The sequence below is a fragment of the Lolium rigidum genome, chromosome 7, assembly GCF_022539505.1.
Source record: "Lolium rigidum isolate FL_2022 chromosome 7, APGP_CSIRO_Lrig_0.1, whole genome shotgun sequence".
Classification (NCBI taxonomy): domain Eukaryota; kingdom Viridiplantae; phylum Streptophyta; class Magnoliopsida; order Poales; family Poaceae; genus Lolium; species Lolium rigidum.
In genome coordinates this window covers 110,585,710-110,606,467 of record NC_061514.1, presented here as the reverse complement: position 1 = coordinate 110,606,467, position 20,758 = coordinate 110,585,710, and the positions used below count along the sequence as shown (strand labels likewise).

At 45.3% G+C, this 20,758-nt stretch overlaps 3 protein-coding genes and 1 long non-coding RNA gene across 7 annotated transcripts; 1 reads left to right on the top strand and 3 right to left on the bottom strand.

Annotated features, from left to right (window-relative positions):
- Positions 1 to 2,647: 2,647 nt before the first annotated feature.
- On the bottom strand, positions 2,648 to 4,110 carry LOC124679283. The gene is made up of 2 exons (XR_006994905.1): positions 4,062 to 4,110; positions 2,648 to 2,873 (listed from the first exon to the last, which is right to left on the bottom strand). It is a non-coding gene; the product is annotated as an uncharacterized LOC124679283 (long non-coding RNA).
- Positions 4,111 to 6,025: 1,915 nt separating this feature from the next.
- On the bottom strand, positions 6,026 to 9,398 carry LOC124679282 (cyclin-dependent kinase G-2-like). Of its 4 annotated transcripts, none has more exons than XR_006994904.1 (8): positions 7,719 to 9,398; positions 7,497 to 7,625; positions 7,251 to 7,386; positions 6,984 to 7,072; positions 6,773 to 6,887; positions 6,588 to 6,694; positions 6,324 to 6,497; positions 6,026 to 6,253 (listed from the first exon to the last, which is right to left on the bottom strand). XR_006994904.1 is itself a non-coding variant. In XM_047215071.1 (7 exons), exons 1-7 carry the CDS (start codon positions 9,194 to 9,196, stop codon positions 6,404 to 6,406), a joined length of 2,148 nt encoding a protein of 715 aa, XP_047071027.1. In that variant the 5' UTR covers positions 9,197 to 9,398; the 3' UTR covers positions 6,026 to 6,403. The 4 variants fall into 4 exon arrangements, 2 of the variants coding, with proteins under 2 accessions (XP_047071027.1, XP_047071028.1); XR_006994903.1 differs by having other exon boundaries at positions 6,026 to 6,250; XM_047215071.1 differs by having other exon boundaries at positions 6,026 to 6,497.
- Positions 9,399 to 13,346: 3,948 nt separating this feature from the next.
- On the bottom strand, positions 13,347 to 16,293 carry LOC124671838. Its single transcript, XM_047208160.1, has 2 exons — positions 15,014 to 16,293; positions 13,347 to 13,996 (listed from the first exon to the last, which is right to left on the bottom strand). The coding sequence occupies exons 1-2, from the start codon at positions 16,291 to 16,293 to the stop codon at positions 13,906 to 13,908; spliced, it is 1,371 nt and encodes a 456-aa protein (XP_047064116.1). The 3' UTR covers positions 13,347 to 13,905.
- A 206-nt stretch (positions 16,294 to 16,499) lies between these two features.
- On the top strand, positions 16,500 to 19,086 carry LOC124678583 (DNA-directed RNA polymerases II and IV subunit 5A-like). Its single transcript, XM_047214454.1, has 4 exons — positions 16,500 to 16,813; positions 16,931 to 17,113; positions 17,215 to 17,328; positions 18,661 to 19,086. The coding sequence occupies exons 1-4, from the start codon at positions 16,613 to 16,615 to the stop codon at positions 18,784 to 18,786; spliced, it is 624 nt and encodes a 207-aa protein (XP_047070410.1). The 5' UTR covers positions 16,500 to 16,612; the 3' UTR covers positions 18,787 to 19,086.
- The last annotated feature ends 1,672 nt before the right edge of the window (positions 19,087 to 20,758 follow it).

The following is a 20,758-nucleotide window of genomic DNA, read 5'->3' as shown; positions in this document are numbered from 1 at the left end:
CATGGTAAACGCTAGCATACAGCGGGCTGTAAAAGGGCAAATCGGCAGTCGTGTCCGGAGCCGTTTGATGCAGAGTAAATCCCGCACGTCCCACCATGTTACAAAAATATTTTGAGATGGGGTTTGGATGGTTAAAGCACCCGATCCATCAGAGTTTAAATCTTAGGTTTAATACTTTATATCTTATTAAAGATGGAATATTCTTCAGTAGGAGACGACGTTCCCGTCAACAGCGAGGCGCATGTGGTGACTTCGTCAATCTCAAGATTCGTCGGATAACTTTTTTGAACGTAGTCTCTCGGAGGTGCTCATAGGGGTAGGGTTTGCGTTCATAGGGGTGATTGTATGTCAGCATTTGTGAGCGTCTAACTGTGTTTCGCAAGAAAAAAAATATTCCGCATGTAGCAATTTTTCAGTATACCCATCCATCTATAAATAAGTGTGTTTTTTCTAGGATTTCTATCGTTTGCCGAAACACACGGCTCCTTGTATCTATGCGCCAGAAAATTCTAATAGTAGCTCGCAAAAATAGAATTGGAAAGTGTGTTTCAGTAAATGCTAAAAAATATTGGTATCCGGCGGTAAATTTTTCCTTTTCTCTTAATACAGATATATCTACAAGTACAAAGCTAAGACACTTACTTAGATGAAGGTAATATGTAACATCCATCTACAACATTGTTTTCCTAAAAAGTACTACCTCTGGACTTAAAAAATTAACGCACCCACTTGCATGCACATGCCTCCCTCCATGTCAATTAAATCCGACCGGAGGGAGTAATAAATTTGCAATCGTATGGTTTTTTAGCACTTTAAACATGCCCATGTAGCAAAATAAAATATAGTATATAGCAAATCCCTATTTGTTGAAGCAAACTCTTAAGTAACTTATAGTCTCTCTACCTCATCCAACATTACGAGAAGACACACAGTGGCGGAGCTTGGGCCGTTTCCACGGGGGCAAATGGGTTTATACGACAAAATTTTAACATTTTGGGCCAAAATTGAGGGTGTAAATGGGCCAAATTTCACTGGATCCTTCAAGAAATGTCCATGGGCTGGGGGGGAGGGGGGGGGCGGTGGCCCCCCTGGCCCCTTCATAGCTATGCCACTGAAGACACATGTAACATTTAAACATTCTCTCTATGGCATATACACAAGGAACCATTGTAGCACTTTGCTCATGCTTCCACATCAAAAACTACGTACATATGTAGCAAATCGCACTTTTATATGTAACATCAAAAAATTCTCCTAACCTTGACCTTCACCAACAATAATAGAGGCACCACCATGGCCAGATACGATCTCGCTAGCAACATATCCGCCATGCATGTGACCAGGGATCTATCTGAGACAAATTTAGTGAATCTCAGACCCATGTTCCCAGAGCTCAGATCGTCATCCATAGCAGCATGGGTGAGCTCAGCCATGGCCAGCTTGAAGCAAGCTCAAGTACCCTCCTACACAGAGAAGGAAAACAGGAACGGCAACCGTCTGCCGGAGGGGAGCAGGGCAGCACCCCCAAAAAGAGAAGGGATGCACACATGAGAGGAACGGCAAAAGAGAAGGGATGCACGCATGAGAGGAACGGCGGCAGCCAGGGAGTAAGGGTGGCAATTTTACCCACGGGTACCCGTGGGTAGCGTAGTTGTATGGGTTGGGTATAGCACACTTTTGTACTCACGGATAGTACCCATACCATATTCGTTAAGTCGTGGGTAGGACACAGGTATAGCCTTGTATCCATGGGTATTACCTATATCCTACCCAGTTTTACTGCTATGTGAACCCCTATACAACTATATAGCCAAGTTATTGAGTTTGTGAACCTAAAGTTGTCATCAATTATCACTATATCATGTGATTTGTCAAATCTTGTTGACTTATGAGTATGTGTGTAAGACCCCTGCCAACCCCCGGATGGACCTGTTACCCCTGGCAGCTCTCTAGGATCTCTAGACCAACCCAACAGACCAACACTAGTCTTTCATACGCACTTTGTTCTCACTCGTGCGCGTGGAAAGGAGTTTACGATCGGTCACTCATCCTCAAATCACTTCAGGCCAAGCACGCTTAACCTCCGAGTCTTTGTAGATGAGCTTCCCAAAAAAAGATTACAGCTTGTTGGTATGAGTATCCTATCAATCCTCTTGAGCCTTGGACCAGGATGTCACAATGTGCCTTGGGCCATGATGTCACAATGTGACTGCGATTTCTGAATTTTGATATTTGTCACATACTCAACTACCTAGTATTGACTTGCATAATTGATTTTTTTTGTCAAATGTGCTATCACTGAATTATGAACAACTTTTGTACTATTTGATCTACCTATTGAGTACCCAATAAGTACTGGGATCCATCAGGTATAGATGCGGTAGAGTTTCATACCCATCGGGGGCATGAGTAGAAAGAGTTTCATACCCATGGGGAGGCACCCATGGGGAGGCATGCGTAGAAATTTCTACCCACTGATTATAAGGATAGGGGTATTCTATTGCTCTACCCTGCACATACCCTACCGATTGCCATCCTTACCAGGAGACACACTAGACGAGCAGTGAAAGGTGCGTGCACGATGAGATGACAGCCAGTTGTCGTAGACTTTTCCAAATGAAAAAACATAGATGCACAAGCAGAAACATTTGCTTCAACATCGATGCTAAAATCAATCAATTTGTTAGCTAGTGTGTTTTACATATACACATAGTCGCATCGTGTGATCTATAGTGGAAAGCTTTGGCTTGTTTCAATGGCATTATTGCACTACACTGTATATACACTGTCAAGCGACCCACATTGTCAGTAGTTCTAGGCTGCACTTGTTCCTTGCTCATCCAGATCGTGATCTGCCTGCCCAGCCTATACACCTGCAAATAATGAAGTCTACACATGCCACAATAATGGCCAGAAGCGAGAAGGGAAATACAACTACTGAATAAGCAGTGAGCGAAATCCGGTACCATGGTCTTAGGCGAAAATGGAACAACGACCCACAATGGCAGTTCACAAACGATATCACGCAACAAAGAAGCACCAAACTGTCAAAGGTACTAATCTCTCCGCATCTCTAAGGTGACGGTGCTGAGGTAACAACATAGTTCTATGGCAGACAACGTGACTACACTTAACGAAGTGCGTTTCACTGCAGGTCCACGATCTAAAGGAGCACATCATTTCATCTTTGTTTCTTTTTTGACATATAATTTCATCTTTCTGTTCTACACCAGACAACGTGATTACATGAATGTTTATACTGCAATAACATGATAATTAACTAATACTCCCTCCGTCCCTGAATTTAGACAAATCTTCAGCCCCATCAGCTAATAATGTACCAATGCAAGTGATGTAAAGGAGCATGTTTTTTTATCTTTCTGTTCTGCACCGCAACATAGCTACAACTAAGGGAATATTTATACCACATTAACATGACGATTTACCAACATATGCTTGTCTCAGGCCCAATATAAATTAATTTGGTACAGAGGAATTACCAATAAATTTGCTCTGTGAACACAACAATTAAGGCAAAACAGAGGGCGCAAGGACCAAATACACTAAACGGACCAATTGATTTGAGGACACAAAACACTCCCTCTGAAGAAAATGGCAAGTAGCAACTACACGGCTGTGCGGTGAGAGGAAACTAAATATCAGCTGTGTCACCCATAGTACGAAAAACACTACAACAACATTGAGAATCATAAGCAGATATGAACCCCCAAAAAATGTACCAAACACTGTTCCACCCACGGCTCATTACAAGAATCAAACTAGATAATTTGACCTGTGCCACTGCCTTCGTAAAAACCCCAAGTTCATGGAAGAGTGTACACTATATACAATGTCAAGGAGGAACGTTTAGAATAGGACAGGAAGTGGGTTCCGTAAGGAAACCAAAAATATGCCAGTTCAAGAAGAAACATAACTGAAGTAACAGGTGAACACCTTGACAAAAACCATAACCTATGCGGACAAATTAGAGATGACTAGGTCCCAAAAATCAGTTAGATGAATGGGGTGCAATAATAAACGAGGAAGGATAGTGGACTGACCAGTGACCACTACGGTTCACTGAAGTAACAGGTGAACACACTTGAAGACCTTCCACAAAATTTAGGCACTTTTTTTTTTTTTTTGAGAGCAACCACATATTTTATTAATTGAACACCAAGTTACATGAAGCAACACATGTGGAAACTAAAAGACAAACCGGGATAAAATGATTATCCTGAATTTGCAGATAAAAACCTAAAAGATCGAGAAATACAAAACGATCTCTAGGGTTTGCTGCAACCACCGTAGTTCCAACGCCGCCGAGACGAACGCAAGAAGAGACGTCGAGCCTCCACCTTTGCAAGATCCAAAAAAGCACCATCGCCATCGAGGCTTTGTGAGTCGATGAACAGGCCTGCTGCAAGCAACGAGGCACATGTCGTTGTGGCACGTCGACCGGGGGACGCCCCCGTGCTGTCTTGGACCAAGATACGCCGCCTCCCATCGACGAAGTCGGAGAAGAACGACATAACCACCACCTCCGGACCAACATCTTCGCTCCAGAAGAACCACCTCGCCCCGGTCCCCAGCGCCGTCGTGGACAACGACAAACGCCAGTGACACGTTGAGAAACAGATCTCGCCACATCTGAAGAACGGCGAGAAGACCAAGCCGCCGACCTGAAAGATCGACAAGCACACGTTGCCAACAACTCCGAGACGCCGCCGTGAAGGTCGCCGCCGGTGTGGGAGTGGAGTTGTGGCAGATTTATTTCCCCGGGCGCCGCTCCCACCACCCCAACGACGCACCATAGGAGACAAAAACTAACCCTAACTACTAGGCCAGAACGGAGGAACGAGGTTCCCCCTCCCTCATGCCGCCGCCAGAGCGGCAAGCGGAGGGAGAGGAAACCAGGCCCAACGCCCTGGCCGGAGATTGGGAAGATTGGGGATCGCCTCCGCCGCCGCCTCTCAGGAGCGGAAGAGGAAAAACGGCTGAACGTGGGGGAAAACGTACCTTAAAATTTAGGCACTTAGTACAACAAGCTGATGGCCATCAAGCTTCCTATCTTGAAGCAGCCACAGCTTAAGCTGCAGACGTGTCACAGATACAACAGTTGCAGTAAGTACAACTAACTCTCTACCACTTGAGCAGAACATACAAGTAGTTATTACCAAATGCAAAGAACATAGCGATGATCATATTTTCAGCTACCAATATACACTATAAAGAACAGCAAATTTCTAGACAAACAACACATGGGGCTTAAGTACAGCACTGTTTAATGAGAGCAGATCCCTCGACTTTTGCTCTCATCGTGAACAGGAAATCAGCACTACAGAACACAGGAATGGAGGGTGACAACCGAAGAGTAAATCAAAGAGCTCCCTTGATTTTCTCAATTTGCTTGACAAATAGTCAAATACAGGTGCTGATGTGCATGTCAAACTGGCATGCTTACTAGAGAATACTAACTCTAGGTAGCAGAGCATAGTTTTACTCGTGGCCTAATTTGATTTGCATATGACCACGGGAGCGCTAGTAACACAAATACATGAATTTTTTTATGGTGAATAATGCAATATCTTTTAGATACTTAGTAACCAAATACCATCATGGATTTGTACACACCATCGAGGTGGAAAACAGAACACACACCATCCAGGTGACGGTATCATTTCTGTCTTGCTTTGAGATTTTATTCTTACTCTTTATCATTTTACATTTTTTTAAAGAATTTGGAGTTTCCTCAACACTAAGTACATCATGGAGATCCTAGGCAGCATTTATTTTAAATCATAGAACAGAGCCTTCAGGTATAAATGATCTTCCAGAATGTGCATTGATCAATTTTTAATCAGCAATACGTCACTTGAGGTAAATGACTTTTGAATATATTTACCTTTAGTTGTATTACTGTCCATGATTTCCTGGAGAAAAGCTAGAGGCATCCTCCCCCTTCGCCAGTTTTGTTTCTTGCAAACAAAATGTAAAGATCAAAAGAAAAAACGCACTAGGAACATAGAGAAAAATTGATGATTTTTTCTTATTGTAAATCCAACACACTGACTATTGTTTACAACGTACCAATCTGGAATATTTTACATACAGAAGGTCCAAAGGTGAAACTGGTAACAAATGCTAACAGGCCAAACCTTGACGAAGGTAGATTAGAATTGCTTTCATGATCAATCTGGTTGGAGTGTTCCTGAAAAGATTTCTATGACGGGCCACTTAAGCACAAAGCCTGCTAAAGAACGCTGTCAGTTGCTTGTAGACACCAAGAAGATGTGATGCTTCATGTCCATGGCACATCTCACCTCAGAAGGCATCTGACCTCACTGATTCAGGTTGAAGCATAACAGTAAGTACCAACAGAACCCAAGAAAGTGGTTTAAGCTCAGCTGAAAAGGCCACGGTTGCCTTTTGCTTGCAGTTCTTTCAACCGTTGCTCCTCTAGGGGATCAGGACTCTTCAAATACCGTCTGGTTCGCCTGTGTGTTTTATAACATGAGAAATAAATTCACTATTGAACAAAATACTTATGCATGTGACATTGTGGAATTAGTGACTGGAAATATTACCTGTCCAGTTCATTTAACGCAGGAAATGTTGGCATGAAGTCCTTTGACTTAGGTAGAGGCACTTCATGGAACCACGGATGCTGCAAGGCAGCATCAGCTGATATACGCTGCACAAGGGAATCAAGTTAGCTTAAGACAGTAGTATAAATGACAAAGCAAGAATCGCAGTAAGTATTCATTTTTACCTTCTCAGGATCATAAGTTAGGAGTTTATTCAACAGATCAAAACCAGCTTCAGATAGATTTGGACGCGTGCCAGAAAAAGAAGCAGCTGGGAACTTCTCCCTTAATCTATTGTACCTGACGAAAGATTCAAAAATGGGAATATCGTCATACAAACAGTCAAATATACACACTCAGCAGAGAAAGAACAAAAGCATGTATAAATAAACTTACGGTTGTTTGACAAAATTTACTTTGACACCTGGTAATTTGGCATAACCAGGCCATATCTTCTCATTAGGTGTGCCAAGTGTTCTAAATATCTACAAGAAACCATATTTTCTCATTAGGTGCACCAAGTGTTCTAAATATCTACATGAAAAGTAGCTTCACCATGACATATCATCTAATAAAAACTATCAACAGTTATAGCTATCTACAACACAGAAGGTAATGCACTGTGAGACGTGTGGACAGCACACAGAAGACAAATGGGAATACCTTGTCTAGCTGTTCGAACTCAGTTTTTCCATTGAACAATGGTTCTTTGGCCAGAAGCTCTGCCATTATGCATCCCACGGACCACATATCAATAGCAGTGGAGTATTCCTTTGCTCCTAGCAACAGTTCTGGTGCCCTGTAGCCAGAAGGAGCGCAACAGGTTAGTCTTGTTGACAAAAGAACTTACAGTGAAAATATAGGTAGTCAAAACACTGCTGTGGAATCTGATGCTGTCCGGTGACATACCTGTACCACAAAGTCACAACCAATTGAGTATAAGGTTTTAATGGGCTCCCATATTGACGAGACAGTCCAAAATCACAAATTTTCAACTCACCACGGTTATTCAGTAACAGATTTGAGGTCTTCAGATCCCTAGAAAATGAAACACATATCAGTACATAGACAACATAAAAGAAAATTAGATATTATCCAAAGTTGAAGAATAAAAGGGAAGCCAATAATTACCTATGAAGTACCCAATTGTCATGAAGATATTTCACACCCTCTAATAGCTGAAGCACTAAACATTTGACCTCACTCTGGGTATATGGCTGCTTCATATTCTCCATGACACCCTTCAGATCATGCTCCATGTACTCCATCACCATAAAAATACTGTCCAGGCTACTGCCAACTACTACTTCCTTGACATCAACAATTGAAGGGTGGTGGAAAGATAGAAGGATATTGATCTCCCTGAGAGAGGTCAACGGGAAACCTTCTCTCTCCTTTTCCATCTTGACCTTCTTCAGCGCAACAACCTCAGCAGTCTTCTTATCCTTTGCTCTATATACAACACCATAAGTGCCCTCGTTAATCTTGTTGAGCCTCTCAAACACATCAACACTTCTGCAACCGTGAAGCATGTTGATGCATCGATGAGCTGGCTTCACTGGCTCAGGGGTTTCAGACCTGCGCACTTGGTTCTCCGAACCAGAAGACAGACGGTCTACTGAATCATTATCACTAGCCTCCTCCCTATCAACATCCATGTAGTCATCTTTATCTACTTCCTTCTCATCGTTGCCCATCCTCCCTGAATCAGTCGACCTTGACATGGTCCTCCCTCCAGAGATATCACTGGTCACGACCTCTCCAAGTTCTGGGCTGGGAGTCTTCTTGCCCCGGTCCAAGTCAGCGAAATCTGCAGGAGTTGTGCTTTTCTTCTTCCTGAGCGATGCCCCTACCTGCTCATCATCGTTAGCACCGGCCCACCGTGAAGTTGATATGTTCCTCATTGTTGGGTACTCCTCTTCCTCAAGCACTTTACTCTCCTCCGGCTCGAGCACTTTAGCCTCTTCTGACTCGAGCACTTTGCTCTCCTCCGGTTCATGCGACTGCTCAGCGCTCTCAGTGTCAACAGCAAGGTCCACATCCATCGGTGACTTATCCACCGCCACCCTCTCCGGGATGTGCCCCTGTGGAATCACTGGGGGAGGCGGAGGAAGTTCGGCAGGCTCCGCAACCTTCTTGCCGTTTGCTGTATCAGTGGACACGGATTCCGTGCCCCTTGCTGTGTCAGAATGTAACGGCGGCTTGGGGCTATCCCTGTCCCAAATAATCGGCGAGAATTTCCTCTTCTTGCTGGTCAACTGGGCCGCGGCCACCTCACCCTCCCTGCCAGAGCTGGACACGACATTCTCAGCCGCCCTGTGGAGCCTCCCACCGGAGTCATCCGAGGCGCTGCCGCTGAGCACCTCGCCGGGCTCCCGGTCCCCCAGCCTCCCCGAAAGGCGGCTCTTTGGCGGGTGCGAGCGGCGGTGGCCGTACCCGTTGGAGGCATCCCTGCCACCGCGGCTGCTCCCGCCGTCGCGGCGGCGGTCGGCGTCGCTCCGCTGGCGGCCGCCCGGGTGTTGCTCTGCGGTCCTCCGGGACGCCTCCGCGTCGGGCTCCCGCTCCCTCGCCTCGTAGTCCCTGTACCCTCCGTGACGCCCGGCGGCCATAAGCACGGAATCAGAGCCGCGGAGGAACCCCGAGCGGATGGCGGGCGCCCTCCTCCCGAAATTCCACGGCAAACCCTAGATCCGTACCAAAACCTAGAAAAAATTTGCGGCGCGGTTCGGACCTGGGCTGGGGTTTGGATCTGACCTCGAGTCGAGTGGAGCAGACTTGTGGGCGCGTCGCCACCTGCCGGCTGCGTGCCAAGGCGGTGGCGGCGGCGGCGGCGGCGGAAGGAAGGCGAGGATAATTGGGGAGTCCGGGACGGAAGCGAGCGAGCGGGGTAGGCGCCGCTTCGCGTTGTTTCGGAGGCTTTCCCTTTCTGGATTGATTGATGCACTAAAAGGATCCGTGGGCTCCGCGTGGGCGGTTTTGCAGGTTCATGACAGGTGGGACCGCAACGGCTGGTGGGTCCATGCTGGCAGTGGGGCTCCCCCGTAGTCTCAAGGCACGCCTAGATAGGTCGCATTAACGCCATCCAACTGTGAGTTTTTTTTTTTTTTTGAGAAACACAGTACAAACGCAGGCGCTCACATACACGCGCATACACTCACCCCTATGAACGCACACACGCACACCCTACCCCTATGAGCACCTCCGGTAGACCGAGCCGGCGGATTGGATCTTGAAATTGACGAAGTCACCACAGGCGCCTCGCTGTCGACGGGAACGTCGCCTCCCACTGAAAGAATATTTCGTCTTTATGAGACACACAGATGTCAAACCTGGGGTTTGAACTCTGGTGGGCTGGGGGTACAACCACCCTCCTAACCACCCAACCTGAGGTTGGTTCACTGTGAGTTTTCTTATTCTTTTGTAAAATAGTAAAAAAAGAAATTTAGTTTTTGTACGTATATAAGTTTATACTGAAAATGTGTATTTTTAAGAAAAAATATTGCATAGGTAGAAATAAATACTACGTAGAAGACATGTATACATATTACATAAATGGTCATGCTAACACACAGTATTACCAGGTATAAAATCTAGGATGTCAAGTGGGATCTCACCTAAATTTCATTTGTAGTACATTTTGCATTTTCTAGTGCAAATTTTAAAATCAAATTTTTAACTACAAAAAGAAAAATAAACTGAAGATGTGAAGGGGCAAGTGGTGGTGATGAGGTGCAATTTGTACATGATGAATATATGTGCCCCTTCTCATCACCATGTATATAGAAACAAGTGCTCCCTTCTTTGATTTTTTTGACTTGACTAATTTTATCTTGATTCTTCTTGTGTAGTGCCATTTCTTCAACATGAGATTTAACTTTACTTTGAACTCGAGGCCACTTTCCTTATTACTTTTCACTGAGAGGCTTCTTCTTGAATAGGCAAGACATAACATGGTGTCCTTCAATTTTGCATTTGAAGCAACTGATCCTTTTTGAGTTTTTGATTTGGTCATGACCCTTCTTGTTTCTCATAAACTTATTGTTGTCAGAGTTGAATCCAAGTCTACTATTGTTTTTAGGGAATTTTTGCATACTCCAGTTATTGTTGAAACATGGACTTATCTTCATGACTCATTTCCAAGTCTTTTTTGTCAAAAAAGTGACTATGGACTTAAGATTTTTTATTTCCTCGACAATGTTATTACTCATCAAAAAAGTTACTTCGGACTTTGGACTTGTTAGTAGCAATACATGAAAATCGGTGATGAAATGGCAGTTGGCCAGACATACACTTCTAACTCGTCATTGTTAGGGGTGTAATTGACATGGCACGAGACTAGTGATGTGTGACTAGATACACTTGCTTGACATAATGTAAAACTATTTTATAAAAAATGTCGAAGTTATGAGTACTAACAAGCGGGTCCAACTTATCTCTTAGGATAAAATAAATAAAACATAGTAAGGAAATGCTACAAAACCACAACTAATAGATAAAATATGGCAATATTATTTTAATATGGTAATAATTTTCAATAATTATAGATAGGGGTAACTGTGGAATATAGTCTCTTGTTTGCAGAACCTAAAATGAACAATGAAACAATGAAATCTATAATAGTGGAGAACCAACTCGTGTAGACCCAGAAAGTTGTGAGGGCATAAACATTTTCCCACTAGTGTGTTGTCATTTTCACATAAGCCAATGTGTTCAGGGAAAATTTAGTTAGACTAGTGGAATTATCTACAATCTTCTTACCATAATGTGCGATTATGAGACGCGCGCTTGTGTGAGTGTGTGCGTGTATAATGTGCATGTGTATGTTCATGTTTCTTGTAGTCATGCAAATTAGGAATTTTCTACTATTGAAACATAATTGAGTGGACTATGGGCCATCAAAACATTTTTTGACCCATGTATAGGATGTCTCAATGAGTTGCCTTTAATGTTTCTAAGTTCATCGCCTTCCACTGATAGAAAATGAAAAACTTCTGCTCAATCAACGTATAGTCAAATTTTGTTCTTTGGTTTTTAGATATAGTGTGTTCTTCTCTATATCATATTTGTTGATTATATGCAGGTTTCAATTAATTCCAATTTATTGTGATGCGCCAAAGTCTATGCCAGTCCCCATGAAAAATTTCTTCTTATGGGGAGACCTTTCTTTGGGTCCTAGACATACTCCTTTTAGAGAAACAATTGTAAGTTGGACTTGTAACAAAGAGTTTTATGTTGCTTCTTCCCTTTCTTTGGGAAAATTTGCTACAAAACAATGTTATTTTCTGGCATTTACTCAAACACACCGCTCGATTGTGTCTTTATCAGGTACCATTACAATGTTGTGACACATTTGCCAGAACGCACCACCTGGCTGAAAACGGAAAGTTTTGCCCTTTGTCTCCAAAACCAGCCATCCCATGTAAAAGTGCAAAACTTCCCCTTTTTGTCAGGTGGTGTGTTGAAATGTGTCACGAAATTGTAATGGTACCTAGCAAAGACACAATCGAACGGTGTGTTTGAGCAAATGCCAAAAATAACGGTGCCCCGCAGCAAATTTTCCCTTTCTTTTTACATCAATATTCTTTAAACTTAAACATCCATGTCCATGTGTTGTGTGCTCGCCTACCTTAAAACTAGGTCATGGCCGTGGGCTCAATGGACTCCCGGCCCGTTGGCCCGTAGGCATGAGAGTGAGGGTTGCAACCATTCTATCATAGATCCTCCTCTAGGGCATGTCAGCTCTTGTGGTAGACGGTCTAGCCTCGATAATTCCTATATTGATAGCTACACACCCACATTATCTCTCCTAATGTCACTAGTTAGCATGCATATGTGTCTCTATCACTTAGTATATATTTTAGTTTCTACTTCTAATTGCATTTCTATATTCTTGTTCATCTATTTCTTATATAATTCAAAATGCTAAATTTTGGGACCCAAAAAAACCCTTATTATTCAATCATACAGAATGCATAGAAAGAAACAAACATCTGGAGATGACCAGTCGTTACATAACTGGGTTATAGATGTTTCAGATACAAGTTTATGGGTTATACATTATATGGTTTTGCATTACTATTTAACTGATGATACTCCACGTGTTGCCACGAAAATTTGTGGAAAATGTGTTGTTAGAATAAAGTTAGAACACATGTAATTTAAATCTACATTGTATAATACAAAGAAAACTGTAATGGGGAAATTTGGCTGTTAAACAAAGCTGTTTGGCTGCACAAATATCCAAGACATAGAGAAAACCTGAGTGCATAATAAATTTGTGAACATGTTCTCTCAATCGGCACATATCACCTTGTTAAATCTAACTACATATTTACATGGAAATTTGTAAAGATGCCCCGTTTGAGATTCAACCGAAAGGTTCGACAGCATAGGTACGTGTACTTTGTACTGTGTACAGTGACTTCCCATATGAAAGTATAGGAAAAACAAAACATAAGACATATGATTTTTGCAAGGATTAATGGAAGAACAATTAAAGGTTTTATCAAATACCTTCGTAAGATGCCTTTGCAGCACATATATCATGATGATTTAGCAAAGTCCCTGTTCAATAATATAGACACTATCCCTTGAAAGGTAAGTGCATCTAACCGTGCAGTCTACTGTCCTTGCTTGAAACATGCAGGCTTGAAGGGCTTAAAATGATAAAAGGTCGTTGATCTAGAATTTGTAAAAACTCAGTAACACAGCGACTATTTTCTGTAATGAACATGTGATTTCTATCAAGACTGCTGTCTGTTCGTTTCAATTTGTATCCGGATTACACTCCATTTTCAAGGAGTCTTGCAGAAGCACAATGGGCTACATGGTGGTGGACACCGACATCAACATGTCCATGGGCAAGTTCATAATAGCTACGCGACACTTTGCCGTTAAGAGGGGCACACCAACGAACAGGTTGATCATCTCCTCGCAATTCACATTATCGACTAATTGATGGTGTTCGTTATAATCCTCCCAAGACATAAACGTGATACGTAATTACATTCTGATGGCATACTTATCCAAGTATGCTTGTTCTTCTTCAGTTGTTTGCTTTTTCTTCAGTTGCGTGACTTTGTTCTTGTTGATATAGAGGGTGACCACCCCCAGCATCTTCTTCTTCTTCAGGTACACCTCAATCAGCCAGCCAGGAAATGCGGTACCTATAATTCTTCACGAAGTAGATCGGCATCATTATCAACCAGAGGCAAGAGCAGCCCAAAGCTCGCTAGCTTCCATGGTGACACCTTCTTCCCATTTACCGTATGTCAGATTCCATGTTGTGATTTTGAAAATAGGATGGTAAACGGCTATTTCAAACCAGTACTTGCTTTGGGTCTTTAATCCATGCTTCCTCCATTCCTCGTTTTAGTTTTGCTTGCTCCAATTTCTTGCTGAAACTCAGGCTGCATCAGAAGAAGCAAACTTATATCACAGGACGGCAAGGACAACTTGTTCCTCCGAACAAACAAAAGGAACGTCAACAAGTTGTTCCTTGTGAATGTACAACAAGCACAAGGTGATCAACCGATCTTATGCCAGACCATGAAAAAAAGTGAACAAGATCAATGATATATCTAGAGATGTCAGCTACAAAGAAAAATACAATGCAGATAGCCTGACCACACAAAGTGGGAAACGAACTTTTTTTTTTTGGCACTTTCACCACATAATTTGTATGCACTGTTTTCATGGTTCTATATCCGTGTTGCGCAAACGGAGGAACTTTTTTCCTGCAATTTACATAATATTTGATGGAATTGGATCACATTTGCCACTATAAGATAAGATGCTACTACTTCATCCGAGCAAAGTAAGTATTTTCCAATTCTATCAATATTGTTTAATCTATGTGCCTCTTAAGCAAGAGCGGATGACATATTATTGTGAAAATAAATTAGCATTTGTTTAACATCGTTACTTGCAAGTTAATATTTAACATATTTGGTTGAGTTTTACACCGCAAAATCATTTGTTTTATTTGATTACCAGATCAAACTTGTGTCAGATACTAATATCATGTTAAGGTAGATCAGCGTCCATTATGAAGAACAAATGTAAAATTCTACTTGTTGCCCCGACGGATGTGTGAGCGGAATATAATGAAAAGAAAGTACAAAGTATAAGTACCAAACTAACAATCAACTGACTATTCAATATTTACAAGATTAGCTGCCTATTTTAGACAACTATGTGTTGCTATGCTGTGACACAACAAACCATGGTTCGCAGGATTGATTTTTTTCATGTAGCTAATAAGTTTCCATAAGCAAATTGTATAGCAATTACACAGCACGTTCTGTCTGAGTTAAGTACCAGAACTTAGAACATAAAGAACAGATGCGTAAAAGTAGTACGAGATGGAAGATTTAAGATGAATGGAAATGCGATCACTGTGCAACATAAACATGAGACGTAATTACCTTTTGATGGCATGCTTATCCAAGTACATGGTGAACTGGCTGGGGATGAAGGAGTTGCCAGAGAACCTACAGAACTTCGTTTGTTCTCCTTCTGCTGCCTGCTTTTCTTCTTCTTCGTCGATATAGAGGGTGACCGCCCCCAGCACCTTCTTCTTCAGGTCGACTTCAATCAGCCAGGAAACGATATCCCCATCATTCAACACGAAGCAGACGACATCGTGGTCAACCAAGCTCATGGTAGGAAACTCTGGCCGGATCAGTGGGAGTCGCTTGTCAGAACCAAGAGCAGCCCAGAGCTCGGTAGCTTCAATGGTGGCATCTAGTTCCCACTCCTTGCCGGTCAGATTCCATGTTGTGATTGTGAAAATGTCATGATGACGTTGATGAACACTGCGGCCCGCAAGATCGCTGATACAAATGAGCTTCACCGTGCCGCTGTCAGTGACACACACACGGCGCGCTGGGTCAGGGCACCCTGGGTCAATGTAGAGGCGACGGGGATCCAGAGCCGCAGGCATCGGGACGTAGTGCGGCTTCCTTGTAAGATCACCATGGACGGTGACCAAGAACAACCCGAGGTAGCAATCGACCCAGCACAATGAGGAATCGCCGTAGGGGACGACAACGTCTGTCTGCCAGGAATCGCTGAACAGGTCTGGGGCGTCGTCGCAATTCGGCATCTGCAGCTTCTGAACAACCCATCGCATGGGCTCGTCCCCCATCCGAGGCGCATGGTGCAGCAGGCAGAGCTCGCCGTTGCACGAGAGCTCGGCCACTGTGAACTCCTGGTCGCCATGGCAGAGAAGGCCGATGTGTTCGCTGGACATCAGCCGCTGCTGCTGGAGCCGGTACGGCTGGAAGAGCTGGTCCGTTTGCTGGTCCACTTGCCCGCCGTCGAAGCAAGGCGGGAGCCGCCTGAGCGACGGGGAGCGGCGGCCGGTAGAGGCGGTGTAGACGAAGTAGTCGAGGGGGTAGTAGGGGGGGCGGCACTGGTCGGTGTGGGGGACGTAGGCCTGGAAAAGTATGGAGTGGCCGTGGGCCGCGATGACGTGGGGCGGATCCAGCTCCAGCATCTCCGGTCGGAGACCTTCTGGCCAGTGGAGGTGCAGGCGGGACACCGCCGGGGGTGACGCGGCCCTGAGGGAGACGGCGAGGGTTTGGCCGGTGCAGGTGGCGGAGGTCTCCGAGAGCGTGCCGTCCCTGGCAGCCTCGTCCTTGGTGCAGTGGACGACGCGGTCCAGCATCACCCAGCGCAGGCGATTTCCACTTCGATGGGCCATGGCGCAAGGAAAGGTCAGTTTGTTCGGAGCGGCGGAAACGACGGGAAGGCCGTAACGGGCCTCTGCATCTTCTGTTTATATGCTCGTAGGTCTGGCCCAAATAATTGTCCGGGCCGAATCAAGATTCAGCGCAACCGACGTCCGAACCGAACCCCCTAGAACTTGGTCGGTCCGGCTCCGACTGAGGTTTCCCCAATAGCCAGTACTCGCCGCCGGCCTTCCTCCCCCAAACCCCCAAACCCTACCTTGCCGCCGGCCGTTTCTCCCCCCGAATTCGAAAGGCGGCAGGCGAAACCCACCGCGGGCGATCGGAGAAGGGATGGCGTCGGCGGAGGGGGACACGAGCCGGCTGTTCCGCGTCCGCCGCACGGTGATGCAGATGCTGCGGGACCGCGGGTTCCTGGTGGTGGACGCCGACGTCGACCTGACCATGGGCGAGTTCGTCGAGCGCTACGGCGACCCCGTCCGCCGCGACGACCTCGTCATCAACCGCGTCAAGAAGGACGACCCCAGCGAGCAGGTCCCCTCCCCCCCTATAACCTCCCCCTCGTACGGCGGCGGCGCTGCCTCCCCGCGATTTCCCTATGACCAGGCTGCCGACTGATCGATTGCCGGTGCCTGCCACTTGCCTCTCCAGATCTACGTGTTCTTCCCGAACGAGGCCAAGCCGGGGGTGAAGATTGTCAAGAGCTACGTCGAGAAGATGAAGCAGGAGCAAGTCAGCAACGCGATACTCGTCGTGCAGCAGGCGCTCAGCGCCTTCGCCCGCAACGCGCTGCTGGGATTCGCTGCCGAGAAGTACCACGTCGAGGTCTTCCAGGTCGCGCTCTACATCCCTGCTGTCCCGCTACCTCACACTCGTATGGCTAACATTCCTGTCAACCAGTTATTGCCGAGATTAATTTAAGTCATGTCCTGCAGGAAGGGGAGCTTCTTATCAACATTAAGAACCACGAACTGGTTCCGGAGCACGTGCTCCTGACACCGGAACAGAAGAGGACGCTGCTGGCGAAATACAAAGTGAAAGAAACTCAGGTCAGTTCAAATTTGCCTGTTCTTTGCTCACTGTCACTGATGATGTTCTAATCGATGTATGCATGACATTATGAACAAATTGGATTCCTGTTTAAGCTATGTAAGCCATCAAAAGATCCATATGCAGGATCTGTAAACAATTATTGCTAAACCACAGCTGTGTATTCCAGGAGACCTGCATCTCCACATTACAAATTGGTCTTATTCTGTTGGCATGAACCATCTTATTAATTGGAAAAGACGTTCAGTTTACTTCCTCCAGCTATAACCTCCTAAATAAAATTTCCTCTCATGTGATACCTATTGGAGCACTTCACCCCCAATCCAGATCATTAGATCAGACAGATGATTGTGCTGACCCGCCAATACCAATGTTTTGCATGCTAATATGCCGCATGGACATATGACACAGCCGACAGTTTTGTTGAGTAATCACCAGGATCATGTCTGCTAACAGTGGTTTCATAAGGACATGTAATCTTACCCAATACTACTTGCCTAACCAATGTGATCATATCCCCTAACCCTAGTACATAATTCCTACCTCAGTAACATTAAAATGCATATCCATATGTATGGTGATGGATGCCCTGGCCGGCTATACCTGCCTTAAGCATAGCGTGCGCATAAGACTGTTGGTTTGAATGGGAACCACGCCTATTGAGTCATGTTTAGTTGTTTAGTTTTAACTTCATCTTGACTAAATAATTATGGTTGATCATTTAGTGTAGAATCAGGATTTTGGACTGTTCATGTATAAAGTACAAGTTCTAAGTGAACGTTCTATTTCGAGGAGAGAATAAAAGGTGATGTCATGAACGGTGAAAATGTGAGAACCAGGTGATAGCTGGATAAGCTAGTAAATTGACACATTAAAAACTATGTCAGAACTTGAAGAGTGATACTTTATCGTCTGCTTGTCAAGTGATGCTTTCAGAAGTTAATATGTAAGTAGTTTTTCCTATACAAATGAGCTGCACGCTATGTGGGATAATGTTAAGGAAACAAGTTATACTGACATGGTGTATTGGTGATGCTCATCTGAACAATTTGTTATTTTTTTACACAGTTACATTGGCTTGTCTCTTTGCTTGCAATGTCTGTTAAGTTTAGGAAACATAATCCTTTCAAGACAGTAGGAACTTTTTGGGCAAGTGTCAAGTATTGGGTAGCCCTTTAAGTTGGTGTTTTTGTCGCATGACATGCAATTGGTCAAGTCTTACATTGAACAAGTTCTGATTCCTTGTTCTCAAACAGAGCTACACATATATTTCCCTCTTCTACTATAGTGGGTACTCTGTTCTGATAATTATTTGCTGTCTTATCATACAGCTCCCTCGGATTCAAATGGGTGATCCGATAGCAAGATACTATGGCATGAAGCGTGGACAGGTTGTGAAGATCACCCGGCCCAGTGAGACTGCTGGGAAGTATGTGACATATCGCTATGTTATCTGAGCGCCGCTTCGACTCTGATTTCCTGCGAGCACTGCCAGTTTATATACTTCCTCCAATGCTAATTCCTAAGTAGTAAGATACATTCTTGAACAGAAGTGGTGTCTGGAGTGCCTTGGTGCCTCTTCTCTTCAATTGCTTGTCAATTTGACATGACCGTGGTTATCTCGCACTAGTCTTAGGTTTCTGTAGTTATGTTCTTTTCCGCACTGCTAAGTAACTCTTGCCTATCCTAAGTTGTCGATCTGTTTCGGAATATCTGTTACCTGTGTGCCCCTGTGTTTAAACCAAATGCTATGCGTTTTGCCCTGTGGAACCGTTGTTTCTCTGACGAGCAAAGCAAAGCCTGAAGCGTGAGGAACAGCCCTTCCTGGAGGTGTTTGTTTCTGCGGCCAACCCATATGTAATGTTGCTGTCGATGATCAGCCACTTTTTTTTTTTATGATTTCAGACCGCTCTTGGCTAAGAGCATCTCTAGCAAAGCCCGCCAGTTTACGGTTCGGGTCGAAAAATGGTGCCTAAAAGGTCCAAAACAGAAAAATAACCGTCATTTTACGTTTCGGATCGAAAAATGGCGCCGATCAGTGACCGTAAACGAGGCAAACTGAAAATATTTTTTCTGGCTGCGTTCGGTTGCTCCGTTGACCTGTATTTGTAGGCCGATGGAGCGAACCGAACGCAGCCCGACACAATGCCTACTTTGCGCTCGAGGAAATTTTCAGCTCCTCCTGACCGCCGTCGGCGCCCTCACCTTCCTCTGCGCCGCCACCCTTCGATTTTCTCCCCGATGAGTCTCGAATCGACCCCGCCGGCCGCCGTTGCTACCTCGCAGACGCCGCCACCCTCTCCCGTGGTCGCCGGAGCTTCCGCCGTTCCACCAACCACCTCGGCGACCCCTGCCACCCCTGCGACCCCCGCGGAGGTAGCAACGACGGTCTTGTCGACGAGCGGGGTGAAGCGGCGGCGCGCGGGAACGCATGTTGTCCCGCAATCCGGTGCCGCGGCGGCCACCGGTGATGTCTCGGCGGCGGCAACAAAGCCGAAGGCAGCCCGTGCGAGACCGAAGAATTCAGCTCCGAAAAGGACGAAAGTGAAGGCGTCGACGAGCTGTGGCGCCCCGCATTCGTTGCCCTCCCCGCCAACGCCGCCGCCACCGGAAGCCACCGCGAATGTCGCCCAGGACGTGCTCGACGAGGGGTCAACAAGGTACACATCAACTCTTCCTCTGTTTTTTTGATTGCGAGTAGATACTGAGGCCTCATCCGATTAGGAAGGAGAACGCCTCGTACATGGAGATGTTGGAGGAGGTGAACATTAACCCACTCCCTCCGTTCGGCACTGGGATGGGCGGAGATGAGAACAACGGTGGGGACGAAGTGGAAGAAGGTGAAGAAGGGGACGAAGGGGACGATGAAGGTGACGAAGACTAGCTCGTCAAGAGGCAACTGGTGGTGCCGATGTGACTCCAGGAGGTGGTGGCAATGGTGCTGACGGCGGGCCAACCTCGGTTTGATGTCGGCGGTGAGAGGAGATGGGGAACTATTTCATTGTGTCATTTGATGTCTGCATTATGAACTATGCATGAATTGTTTGCATTTTTTGTGTCGTTTATTCGATCATATGCAAAAAAAAAAATCATAAATCCTGCATTTACGGGTTCGGAAGCCGCTGGCGCAGAACAGAGCCCGTAAACCAAAACTGTGACACAGCCATTTTATGACCCGAATACGCGAGTTGGGTGAACTGAACTCCACTTTTTCAGTTCGCGTTTTTACGGGCTCTGCTAGAGCTTCTCTAAGAGCATCTCCAAACGCGCTATCCTACGCTCGCGCTATAAAAACCGCCAGTATACAGCGCGCGGAGATGAAATCAGCCCTCCAGCAGCTGCGCTATCCGCGGTGGTGCTGGAATTTTTTTGGAGCACTGATGACGCGTAAAGCACACGCCCGTTGGGAACCCCAAGTGGAAGGTGTGA

What these genes read in the sequence shown, in the direction of transcription:
- LOC124671838 (XM_047208160.1), bottom strand. Translation starts at nt 16,293, where the DNA reads ATGGCCCATCGAAGTGGAAATCGCCTGCGCTGGGTGATGCTGGACCGC. An exon ending in GATAAGCATGCCATCAAAAG is followed by an intron (nt 13,997 to 15,013) that starts GTAATTACGTCT and finishes CTTCTGATGCAG; the next exon opens with CCTGAGTTTCAGCAAGAAAT.
- LOC124678583 (XM_047214454.1), top strand. Translation starts at nt 16,613, where the DNA reads ATGGCGTCGGCGGAGGGGGACACGAGCCGGCTGTTCCGCGTCCGCCGC. An exon ending in AGGACGACCCCAGCGAGCAG is followed by an intron (nt 16,814 to 16,930) that starts GTCCCCTCCCCC and finishes TTGCCTCTCCAG; the next exon opens with ATCTACGTGTTCTTCCCGAA. An exon ending in ACAAAGTGAAAGAAACTCAG is followed by an intron (nt 17,329 to 18,660) that starts GTCAGTTCAAAT and finishes CTTATCATACAG; the next exon opens with CTCCCTCGGATTCAAATGGG.
- LOC124679282 (XM_047215071.1), bottom strand. Translation starts at nt 9,196, where the DNA reads ATGGCCGCCGGGCGTCACGGAGGGTACAGGGACTACGAGGCGAGGGAG. An exon ending in GTAAATTTTGTCAAACAACC is followed by an intron (nt 6,888 to 6,983) that starts GTAAGTTTATTT and finishes ATCTTTCGTCAG; the next exon opens with GTACAATAGATTAAGGGAGA. An exon ending in GCGTTAAATGAACTGGACAG is followed by an intron (nt 6,498 to 6,587) that starts GTAATATTTCCA and finishes TAAAACACACAG; the next exon opens with GCGAACCAGACGGTATTTGA.